Source organism: Solanum lycopersicum, chromosome 9 (assembly GCF_036512215.1).
Source record: "Solanum lycopersicum chromosome 9, SLM_r2.1".
NCBI classification, from domain to species: Eukaryota; Viridiplantae; Streptophyta; class Magnoliopsida; order Solanales; family Solanaceae; genus Solanum; species Solanum lycopersicum.
This window is the reverse complement of record NC_090808.1, coordinates 4,890,807-4,903,085: the sequence shown is the minus strand read 5'-3', so window position 1 is coordinate 4,903,085 and position 12,279 is coordinate 4,890,807. Positions and strand designations below refer to the sequence as shown.

Sequence of the window (12,279 nt, the reverse complement as noted above, 5' to 3'; positions counted from 1 at the left end):
TATGTTTTTGCATGTGTATATACAATTTTCTCTCGCTTTATACAAAACAGAAACACAATTTATACACTTTTGTTCTACAAAGCGAGATAGGCGAGCAGAGAAAGAGTGGCGAGCGAGAACGGGAGAGTGGCGAGCGAGAATTTAGGGAGAGAGGCGACTGACAAGCATTTGCTATGTGGCACAATTAAATCAAACAGTAGCTACTTCATTTATTTTAGATTATTATTTTATTATTCTGTACAATTATTCCTATATTTAATATAAACCCATATATCTCTTATATATCTCATATATATTTATACACTGGAAAATTACATAATTAGGTAAACATCCCATATGTATTTATAATATACATATTCTTTTCAGTGATAAAAAAATAGAAATATATATGTATTTACTGATACAACAATGATATAAATGATAACAATCAATTATACAAATACAAATGTTAAACTTGATGCAATTGTATCTGTTGATACAATTTATTCATTAATATATGCACATACTTATTGCAATTATACAATATATATATATATATATATATATATATATATATATATATATATATATATAACTATACAAATACAAATGTTAAACTTGATGCAATTGTATCTATTGATACAATTTATTCATTAATATATGCACATACTTATTGCAATTATACAATATATATATATATATATATATATATATATATATATATATATATATATATATATATATACGCGCTACTTACATCATGTCAAAAAGTCTTAATACATTATCCTTAGAAATTAAATATTTTTCATCTAAAGTAGATCGATATGCTAGCAAGATGATATCATTCCTAAAGTTTATAAAAAATAATAAATTCAAATATTATGGACATTTTGTGACTCATTTTTGTCATTGTACCGCAAATTTTGAAAAAAAAAAAGTAAAAAAATATTGTAATGTGTGCAACTTATTAAGAGGAAAAGTAGTTGAAATTCAATGCCGGAATTAGGAATTCAACCAAGGATATATAATTTTTTTTCTCAATTGTGAACTTTTAATAGTGAGTAAATATATACACATAATAGTAGATAATATTTAACCTTTATACACCATATAATTTTTAAGCGAATAAAATATTAAGCTAAGAGGACTCTGCCCATGGTTATAACTAGAGGCGAATCCACCCCTCTAGGTAGGGGCGCATGTGCACCCGATAACTATAGAAAAAATTATATATATATATATATATATATATATATATATATATATATATATATATATATATATATATATATATATATAGCTATTTTGAGAAACTGATATAAATTAAGGTATAATTAACAGTGTACTTATTAGAAAAACATAAGAGTTTTATTGTTTTACTGGTACAAACTACAGAATCCATCCATCAAACCTAGGTTTGAATCTAGATAAAGTGTTATATTGATCCACCTAAAACCTTCAAATTCCGTTCCATTAAAATTGACTGATATATAAATTATAAGATCATGTCATCGTGAAATTCAACTTGATTATGACCAAAGGGCTGCCCTCTCAATCTTCAATTTTTCCACCATTTATAATATACAAACTACACTGTCTTGATTCGATTTTTTTATGAATGAAAAAATAAGACTAATTCAGATTCTTGTTAAGTAATTTCATTTAAAGAATAAAACACTTAAATCTTAATTTTATACATTAAAATTTTTGGTTAATATATTGGCAAAAGAATCACAACCATTTAAGTATACATTCTAAGGTCCATACTTTCAATTATAAATAGGGAAAATACCCAAGTACCCCCTCAACCTATGTCCGAAATTTCAGAGACACACTTATACTATACTAAGGTTCTATTACCCCCTGAACTTATTTTATATGTAATTTTCTACCCCTTTTTAGCCTACGTGGCACTAGTTCAGAAAAAAAAGTCAATCATCGTTGGGCCCACAAGATAGTGCCATGTAAGCTAAAAAGGGGTAAAAAAATATTTATAAAATAAGTTCAGGGGGTAATAGGACCTTAGTATAGTATAAGTGTGTCTCTGAGATTTCGGGCATAGATTGAGGGGGTACTTGGACATTATCCCTTATAAATATAATAACTACTAAACTATTCCTTTCATCCTAATTTAGGTGGAGGTGTTTGATTGGACATTTTGTTAAAAGAGAAATAAGATAATCTTGAGTCTATTGACCTAAGACAAGTATGAAAAATCTCTATGCCATAAACTATTCTCTCCGTCTATTTTTATTTGTCTTTTATATTTCGAATAAATATTATTTTTTAAGTCTAGTTTGAAAAACAAGATTTACCATTTTATACTCACTTTATCCTTATTATTATTATTAAGTATTCTTCATTTTAAAACATTTAGACAACTTGCAATAAATAGGGGGTAGTACATGGAAATTATTTTTTAGTATAGGGATGTGTTAAATACGGACGAGTAAAAATAGATGGAGAAAGTATTTAGTGAAGGGTTAAAATGAGGAAATTAAAATTAATTGATATTAAATATAGAAAAGTGACATTCTTTTATAATTAACTAAAAAGCAAAATTATGTCACATAAATTAAACCAGGAGAGGGAGTAAACCTATATCAAATCCACACTCGAGGCAGAAGTGGATAGAACTTACTCGCTTCCGTCCGCAAATGTTTGACAGATATACTAAAAATAGATGTCCAAGATTAATTGTCAATATAAATAATTAGTTATTTTTTTTCAGTTTTGCCCTTAATAATTACTTCATTTTGTTCAATTGAAAAGTTAGGTAGACTTTTGATATTATTGCTATAGTAGGGTTATATTAGTCAAATTACACCTTATATTAAATTTTTTCCCTAAGGAGAGTGCATCATGACCTTACCCTGACAAACAATCGTGGACGGAGAAAGTAATATTTATGAGTTTTTACATCAATTTCAAATATAATAATAATTAAATTCACATATAATAATAATCAAATTCACGGTCGATATAATTTTAAATATTTAACAAATTTTATACAAGTTAATTGTAATATGAACATATAGGTTACAAGCTAGATCTGCCTCTATCCAAAAGTTTTAATTGCCAACATAAATGAATTCATAGGTAAAAAGCTAGTTCTACAACATAAAATAAAGTATGATAACATTAATGCAATATAAATTAAATTCTTGCAACTTGCCAACATTATTTTGCAGATTCCTTTTAAAAAGGGTAATCAATTGGTATCTACTAACATCTTGTATTATATCTGTTGAGTAGTTGCTATCATCAATTTATAATTTATTGTAATTTTAATGAGGAAATTACCTAGTTTGGTAATCCATTATCTAATTGTTTAGATGTTAGTTTTTACTACGTTTGCTAAAGTGACATTTTAAGAAAAGGTCTCTAGTTGAAAATATAGACCTTTCCTCTTATATAAATCCAAATTTAAATACATGTATGATGAGTCAACTCGGTAAATGATTTTTTTGTATTACCGACTAAGGATGTGACGTGCAGTGATGAAGTCAGAGTTTTTATTAAAACGTTTAAAATATAAACAGGTTAATACCCGAACAATATAGACCATTCCTTTCATGTATGATCTATGATGAGACAACTTGGTTGACTTTTTGGAATACTTGGGATGACTTTGGCATATAATAATACATTTTTGCATTACCTTATGTCTGGTTATGGTTGTTAGGTTTGAAAGAATAAAGGGCATCACGTGAAAGTTTATCATTATAAATCAAATAACAAAGAAAAATATATTAAAAGTATATTATTAATATAATTTGATTAAACAATCTATATATTACAAAACTAATATTGATTTAGGATTAATTATGCTGGGAGAAGATCTCCCTCTAAACAAAATTCTTAAATGTGGACAGCGTGAATGCTACCGTAATTTTGGTATAAGAAAGTGAGTCTTCTATTTATAGAGTTTCAAATTTTCGCAGAGAACTATTGTAAAAAATAAAAATAATTATGGTAATGACTCGACTTTTCTTCGAGAGAGAATTAATTCAAATATGAGAAGAAAAGGCTTATATAAATAATGTGTTATTTAACTTGACTCATTTCACATTTATGTTCTTCAATTTTGGATGTGTACCAGCATAGACTTAAACTTGTCTAAAGTTGAACAAGTAGACACATAGTCCTAAGTGACTTAATACACGTAGAACTCCACCTAACAAGTCAATTGTCATGTAGCGCACCATGTAGAACGTGTGTTTATTTATTCAACTACATACAAGTTTAATTAAGTTTCTACTTGTACACACCTAAAATGAGGGCATAAATTGAAATGAGATCAAGTTAATGACACGTTTACGAATTATGTTATTAGAAAATCAGGGTAAAACCCTAATAATATTGATAGGATAGATAGGACTCCTCCACCCTTAAGAAAATCGACGGACTAAGTCGGTATAAAGAACCCGAGCGAAAACCTACCCAATCCATTTCTTTTTAACTTTTTAAATAAAATAGACAGAAGTACGTCCGTGAAATATCTATTACATTTTTTTCTTTTATTGAAACTGACAGACTCCCTCGATTATCCCTCGGTTTTAACCGACCCAAGTCAAACCAATAATGTATAGTCGGTCGATTTCCCTTAAAATCTGAGGGAATCTGTCGGTTTCGATCCTCGATTTTTTCCCTAATTACTTATTAGTAGGTAATGGGCCTTACTCGACGCGAACCCAGATTAGCCAGGCCCAATGTGGATATCGTACACCGGAATGGAAAACCTAAAAATCAAAATAATAATTTTGGATTACTATAGACATATAGCCTTGTACATTTTGTCATTTATTGATTTTCTCATTTTGTGCCTCACCATATTTTCCCAAACAACAATATTCCCAATGTTCTTCAATCTTTTCATACTAGTAGCTCTCTTCTTACTTGATTTTTCACCTGCTTCTTGTGAAGTTGATGCATTCATTTTCAATGGATTTCAATCAGCTAATCTTAGCTTGGATGGCATAGCACAGTTCAAATCTAATGATCTTTTGTTGTTAACAAATTCTGGAACACAAAATCAGGGCCATGCTTTTTATCCAAATCCAATTCATTTCAAGAATTCATCAAATGGTACTGTATTTTCTTTCTCCACAACTTTTGTGTTCGCGATAAGGTCTGATTATGGAAATTTGAGTGGTCATGGACTAGCTTTCGTCATCGCGCCACACAAAGGACTTCAGGGGTCTTTGGCAAATCACTATCTTGGTCTTTTTAACTCTAGTAATAATGGGAATACATCAAACCATGTCGTTGGAGTTGAGCTCGATACAATCTATAGCGAGGATTTTGGTGATATCAATGACAATCATGTTGGAATTGATATAAATGGATTGAGGTCTGTAGCAATTCACACAGCAGGTTATTTTGATGATACTGATTTGTTTCATAACTTGACTTTAATTAGTGGCCAGGAAATGCAAGTTTGGATCGATTACGATGGGAGGACTAAGCAAATGGATGTAACAGTAGCTCAATCACATATGGAAAAACCAGTTAGACCACTCTTGGCTTTGAAATATGATCTTTCGTCGATTCTTGATCAGACTATGTATGTTGGTTTTTCATCGTCAACAGGTTCAGTCCCAACGCATCATTATATCTTGGGATGGAGCTTCAAGACAAATGGGAAAGCGCAAGAACTCTCGCAACTTCCTAAGCTTCCTCGTCTTGGGACTAAAGGGACATCAAGATTTGTAACGATTGGTTTGCCTATAATCTCATTGGTTTCACTTGTTGCAGCTGTCTTAGCGGTGGTTTATTATGTAAGAAAGAAGAAGTATGAAGAAATTCATGAAGATTGGGAACGCGAGTATAGACTACAAAGGTTTAAGTATAAAGAATTGTACATTGCTACTAAGGGATTCAGAGAAAAAGAGCTATTGGGAGCTGGAGGATTTGGTAAAGTTTATAAAGGAGTGATGCCTACCACCAAACTTGAGATAGCTGTAAAGAAGATATCTCATGAATCGAGACAAGGGATGAAGGAATTTGTTTCGGAGATTGTAAGCATTGGTCGTATGCAACACAGGAATGTAGTACCACTTTTGGGTTATTGCAGGCGAAAAGGGGAGTTGATTTTGATTTACGAATACATGTCAAATGGAAGTCTAGACAAGTATTTATACGATCAGCCAAGATACACCCTCGATTGGAACCAAAGATTCAGAGTCATTAGAGGTGTAGCTTCGGGACTATTTTTCCTACACGAAGAATGTGATCACGTAGTGGTTCATAGAGATGTTAAGGCCAGTAATGTCTTGTTAGATGGTGAACTAAATGGCAGGTTAGGAGATTTTGGACTCGCTAGGCTGTATGGTCATGGGACCGATCCTCAGTCCACACGGGTTGTTGGTACTCTTGGTTACCTTGCACCAGAGCATACTAGAACTGGCAGGGCAACACCTAGTAGTGATGTTTTTTCATTTGGGGCATTTCTGCTTGAAGTTGTCTGTGGTAGGAGGCCGATACAGCCAAGACAAGACGGTGATGATCTGATTTTGGTCGATTGGGTGTTCTCGTGTTGGAATAGGGGTAATATTCTTGATGCTGCTGATCCGAACATAGGCATTGATTTTGTTCCAGGGCAAGTGGAGTTGGTCTTAAAGTTAGGCTTGTTCTGTTCTCATTCAGAGCCCTCGTGTAGGCCAACCATGCGACAAATCTTGTTGTTTTTGGATGGTGTTGTGGCCTTACCAGAGTTATCAGAACTCGGTGTTTCATCAGCTAACCTAACATTTGAACATCGCGGAGGTTTTGATGATTTTGTCAAGTCGTATCCATCTTCTTTGGGCTATGCATATTCCGGTTCTCCATCTGTAACAGACTCCTTTCTCTCTGGTGGCCGGTGATTACTAATGTATTGAACCTGGTAAACATAATCTTGTTTTGGTGGATTATGTACTGATAAATTAGATTTAATCTACACATTATAGAACAGTTTCATAACATTAAAATGATTCAGGCTTTGATAGTACAGTTTACAATGGAACAATACACAGAGTTAAGTGATTTCCTGTACTTATTTTTCTTTCATTTGTTATGTTTTCACCTATCTAATCAATAACCGTTTATGACTGATCACTCGCCATTAACTCGGTTTTTGTGTCATAATCATTATATAGAAGAGATGGCCGAGTGATTTAAGGCGTAGCATTGGTTAATAGGAATCAAGTTATTCATTGGAATCAATTCATTGTGATGAAGGGCTCTATATTTGCCTTCCTCAGATGTTGAATGTTTAATGAGTTCATGACTTTATATGTTGACAATGACAAACTGCAAACCACAAAGCACTCTTTGACTGTTATCACCTAGTTTTCTATCTCATTCCGATGGGGGATTTGCCTAAGCTATCTTACATATCCCTCTTCTTCAGAAGCTTGTCAGTCTACTAGTCCTACTTTTTTACTAGCCAAGTACGTTGAAATTCTTTTTGATATGGGTGGCAGTGTGATTAGGTCTCAGGACCTCTGTCTGCTCTGATATCATGTTGAAGTGTATGACAATCTTAATTATCTAAAAGTTTAAGTTGTTAGAGAGAACACATTTTTATTAATTAATTGTATTCTCAGCTGACATCGCCCTAACCACAGTGCTGTTATATACATCCACACACATGAAGTGCACCTATATGCAAAATTTCTACTGTTAATTAGAGGTTTTAATGATTCATTGTAAAATCATTTTGCAAGAGGACCCTGAAAAGAAGTGGCAAAAATATCAAATTTAGATGCCAAAGCTTAGTAATATTTTGTTGAATTTGCTGTGAAGGGAAATATTTTGGTAGGAAAATTTTGGTGGTATAGAACCCGCTACATTGAATTTTGACTTCATGGACCCTCCACCATCAGAAGCTTTACTTAAAGCACTCGAACTTCTCTTTGCCCTCGGTGCCCTTAATAAGCTTGGAGAGTTAACAACAATAGGTAGAAGAATGGCAGAGTTTCCTCTAGATCCCATGCTGTCCAAGACGATCGTTGCCTCTGACAAATACAAGTGTTCTGATGAAATTATAAGTATTGCTGCAATGCTTTCTGTGGGGAATTCAATCTTTTATCGTCCAAAGGACAAACAAGTCCACGCTGACAATGCACGTTTGAATTTTCATACAGGCAACGTTGGAGATCATATCGCACTGTTAAAGGTTTATAATTCCTGGAAGGAGACAAACTTCTCAACACAGTGGTGCTACGACAATTACATCCAGGTCCGAAGCATGAAGAGAGCTAGGGATATCCGAGATCAATTGGAAGGCCTGCTGGAGAGAGTAGAAATTAAGTTAACTTCAAATGTTAATGACTTAGAAGCTATAAAGAAGTGTATAACATCAGGATTTTTCCCACACACGGCGAGACTACAAAAGGCTGGATCTTATCGAACTGTTAAACATCCTCAAACAGTTAACATTCACCCCAGCTCAGGTTTATCTCAGGAGCTTCCTAGATGGGTTGTGTACCATGAGCAGGTCTTGACGAGTAAGGAGTATATGCAACAGGTTACTGAACTGAAACCAGAATGGCTTGTAGAAATAGCTCCTCACTACTATCAGTTGAAAGATGTTGAAGACTCTAGCTCAAAGAAAATGCCTCGCGGAATTGGACATGCACCTTAGAAACAACTCCTATTTTTTGTAAAGAAAAGAGCAATGTCAAGGTATATGGCTTGTATATAGGATATTGTAGATTCTTCATCGTTTTTATGTATTAACGGCTGTATTTCTCTATATGTGCCTTACTCTATATAGAAGAAGCACGCAATAAGACTAATCTTTGACCTCCATATCCTCCCATCTAAAGTATTGTCCTCGGTAAACTGTAGGTGTAATACATTAGAACTCAGATTCAACTATAATTAATAAGAAAATGTGATAATTGAAATAATGAACACCCTTTTAAGGCAATTCTTATGTTTTATTCACTGTGGGCATGTACTACTCTAAATCTTTGGTTCCAATCAAGAGTGCAGCTGTATCAAACTTCAATATGTATCTATCACAAATAATCACACAATATAGTCAAGTCTAGTAGGCAAGTATTTGACATTTTGTTATCATCAATTATCACACATTGCCTCAAATTTGTGGCATTTAATAACAACCCCTCATCTACTTAAGAGTCATTCTTATAGGTTCAGATGTATCAAAGGGTATAATACCTCTGCTTTGATACGTGTTGTCGTTGATTTAACAACAACATGTAACTCGACATCAAGCCTCGTATGGTACCAATATAGCTAGCGTAAGTATATACACAACTTACAATAATTGTCTAGTATTCTAAATGCAAGGAATAGTGAGATAAAATTGAAAGGAAGATGATAAGTATATTAGTTCTCATTATTCGAATTAATAAGAGTTATGAATTTACAAAAAATCCTTGACTCTCTCTCACACACACATAATCAAATTTAAAAAATAAAATTGGGAGGTACAAAAATTGCACAAAATAAAATTGTCAACATTTGGGAAGATCCATTGGTGGAGGAGGCAACTTTTGATTTGGAAGTTTTCCATCTTGAACCAACCATGCCATTTTCAATCCCCAACTTGTATGAACTTCCAAGTGACAATGCATAAACCACACTCCTATTAACAAACATCATTATTCGTGGAGTCAGAAATTTTAACCTGATATATATATATATAATACTTTTTTGAATGCATATTCATATAAAAAAAATTACCTGGATTATCCGCGAGAAATCGAATAGCAACCCAACCACCAGAAGGAACACCTACAGTATTCCTTTCAATAGGATCAACTAGGTTGAAATTTGATGGATCCTTTTTAGGGTCAAAATTTCCAAATCCTTGTCCAACAACAAAGAAATTAAATCCATGAAGATGAAGAGGATGACTTTCAAGACCAAGAATGCTTGTATCTTGCATTACTAACTCCACACTTGTGTTGAATGGTAAAACCATAAGTTTTGTGTCATTTGCAACAAGAGTGTTATTTGGAGGGTTCCCAGTGTAATTAAACCAATTTAAAGGACTATAAGGAAAATCAGGTTTGTATACACCTTTAGATTGACCAAAGAAATGAGATTGAAGAAGAGCAGTTGTAGGTAACACAAATGACACATTGTTGATTGAAGCTGAGAATTTTGTACCATTAGGTCCTTGACATGTTTTGTTTTTATCACAAGGGCTTGTTCCAAGACCTACTGTGAAAAACAAACGTCTATCGACGTTTTGAGGTACATTAGCAGGGTATTGAGGACTCGCCAGACTTCTTAATCTATTAGTAAAATTGGTGACAAAATTTGTGTCATTCAGAGCTGGTAGTAACGGTTTAAAGAGCGGTAGATTTTTCAAATAGAGTTTTGTTTCGGATTCGTACTCTAATATTCCAGCAACTGTAGAGTTATCGAATGTACCAGGACCTGTCACATAAGGTCGAGCAGTCATGTAAAATGTTGCATTAGGGAAATGAGATTTAGTTTTGAGAAGAACGTTATGTGTTTGTCCTGGTGTAATAATAAGTGTATTTGTCTCAAATGGTTTAACGTAAACTCCGTCAGCATCGATAATTTGGAGAGTATGATTTGCAATACTGAAGAAAAGCTCGTCATTAAGTGCAGCGTTGATCAATCGAAGAAGATATGTTTTTTCAGGCTTCACCTTTAGTTTAAAAGTATCTGTATATAATATAAAGAAGATATTTAATAGTATCATATATTTTAGTGTACCGACATTATTTAAAAAGCGAAAATAAATTTACCTTTTGCGGAGCAGTTATATAAAGGTCCAGGAAGTCCATTTATAGTATAAGCATCAGAAACATTAGGACCTCCACCTGTTCGTAAAGCTTGTGAAATTATAACTTCAGTATCAGCATTGAACCATTCTCCTGTGTGACATAAATATATTATTATTATTATTAGTATTCTAATCATTAATTTTCTAATAGACAAATTATTAGTGAAGGATTATAAAAATTACCAAAGATAATGGGAATTTCTTTGTATGGTTTAGCAAATGGATAAGGAGTATTTTTGTTAGGTAAAATAATAATAGGACCATAGAGAGTTGATCTCAACCATGAAATATGTGCATGCCACCAAAAAGTTCCTCTTTGACCAATTATAGTGAAATTATACACATATTTTTGACCATTTTGAATTGGACATTGTGTTACATAAGCTGGTCCATCGGCCCATCCACTACGAACTTGTCGAATTCCATGCCTATATATATAATAATAATCGTTAAATATTAAATACTCGTTGAACCTTATAAATTACTTCACAAAAATAAATATTTATTTGTTTACCAATGGATGGAAATATTGTTGTGAACATGATTGACAACTTCAATTTCAAGACGATCACCTTCCCTTGCCACAATTTTAGGTCCAGGAAATTGTCCATTTACTGTAACTATACTCTTCGTGTGACATAGTCGTGTCACATTTTGCATTTTTATCTGAAACACGGAAAAGAAAAATGTTTAAGTGATGAATTCTAAATAAAAAAAATTGAATTCACTTAGGAAACTATGCAAAAATATATATGCATACTTCAAATTTATAGTGTCTGGTTGCAGCGGAAACGCTAGAGAGGAGACACGATGCAATCATCATAGATAAGAGAAATATTTCAATAGAGCCCATTTTTTGCGCTAAGAAAGTTAAATCTTTTTGTTTTGTTACAAACTTCTTGTTGTTGTTTTATTTAGTGCATGGAAGTCAAGTGTATATATAGAGATGTTTGGTTGATTTGGTGAAATTATTTTTAAAGAATAGATAGAATTGAAGAGAAAAGTGAATAGGTTGATTGTAAGATATGTTTGGTTAGACCAACTGTTGTTGTAGAACATACTTTAGAGTGGTGTCAAAGAAATACATATATATATATTTGTAGTATATCATTAGTATATATATATTTTCATGCAAATATTTCAGTATGTGTATGTATTTTCCTTCTTAATGACTCATAGAGGATAGATTAATTTAGGGTTCATATATAGATAGCTATAGGTATGATTTTGACTCTCTTCCATACATGATATATAGCCTTAGAGGAAAAAGTTTATCAAAATATTTCTTCACTGGAATAAGCATAAGAAAATTGTAATTTTATGGTACTCTCTCGTTTTAATTTGTTTGTCTGATTTTGACTTGATGCGGAATTTAAGAAATACAAAAGAGTTTTGAATGAATCAGCAAGATACTCTTTAATTTTATGATTTTAAACATGTCATCTAAGAAATTAGAATTAAAAAAGTTCTTACAAATATAAAAAAATAAACGAATTTGTAATTGATGGTCCTTATGAATGTAC

General features: G+C 32.5%; 3 protein-coding genes across 4 annotated transcripts; 2 read left to right on the top strand and 1 right to left on the bottom strand.

The window, feature by feature from the left end:
* Positions 1–4,790: 4,790 nt before the first annotated feature.
* LOC101250147 (L-type lectin-domain containing receptor kinase IV.1) lies at positions 4,791–8,773 on the top strand. 2 transcript variants are annotated; one of them, XM_069288960.1, is made up of 2 exons: positions 4,791–6,865; positions 8,109–8,773. In XM_069288960.1, exon 1 carries the CDS (start codon positions 4,839–4,841, stop codon positions 6,843–6,845), a length of 2,007 nt encoding a protein of 668 aa, XP_069145061.1. In that variant the 5' UTR covers positions 4,791–4,838; the 3' UTR covers positions 6,846–6,865; positions 8,109–8,773. The 2 variants fall into 2 exon arrangements, with proteins under 2 accessions (XP_069145061.1, XP_010325846.1); XM_010327544.4 differs by lacking the exon at positions 8,109–8,773 and having other exon boundaries at positions 4,791–5,332; positions 5,402–7,014.
* On the top strand, positions 7,829–8,608 carry LOC138338263 (pre-mRNA-splicing factor ATP-dependent RNA helicase DEAH1-like). The gene has a single exon (XM_069289052.1). It carries the CDS (start codon positions 7,829–7,831, stop codon positions 8,606–8,608), a length of 780 nt encoding a protein of 259 aa, XP_069145153.1.
* A 525-nt stretch (positions 8,774–9,298) lies between the features above and the next one.
* On the bottom strand, positions 9,299–11,806 carry LOC101253619 (laccase-17-like). Its single transcript, XM_069288961.1, has 6 exons — positions 11,517–11,806; positions 11,271–11,422; positions 10,940–11,184; positions 10,719–10,847; positions 9,679–10,635; positions 9,299–9,580 (listed from the first exon to the last, which is right to left on the bottom strand). The coding sequence occupies exons 1-6, from the start codon at positions 11,607–11,609 to the stop codon at positions 9,450–9,452; spliced, it is 1,707 nt and encodes a 568-aa protein (XP_069145062.1). The 5' UTR covers positions 11,610–11,806; the 3' UTR covers positions 9,299–9,449.
* Positions 11,807–12,279: the final 473 nt, after the last annotated feature.

Bases quoted from the DNA above. Each gene is read 5' to 3' on its own strand.
- LOC101253619 (XM_069288961.1), bottom strand. From the start codon at position 11,609: ATGGGCTCTATTGAAATATTTCTCTTATCTATGATGATTGCATCGTGT. The intron at 11,423-11,516 runs GTATGCATATAT...TCCGTGTTTCAG, and splicing joins CCAGACACTATAAATTTGAA to ATAAAAATGCAAAATGTGAC. The intron at 10,636-10,718 runs GTAAATTTATTT...TATTATATACAG, and splicing joins ATATAACTGCTCCGCAAAAG to ATACTTTTAAACTAAAGGTG.
- LOC101250147 (XM_069288960.1), top strand. From the start codon at position 4,839: ATGTTCTTCAATCTTTTCATACTAGTAGCTCTCTTCTTACTTGATTTT.
- LOC138338263 (XM_069289052.1), top strand. From the start codon at position 7,829: ATGGACCCTCCACCATCAGAAGCTTTACTTAAAGCACTCGAACTTCTC.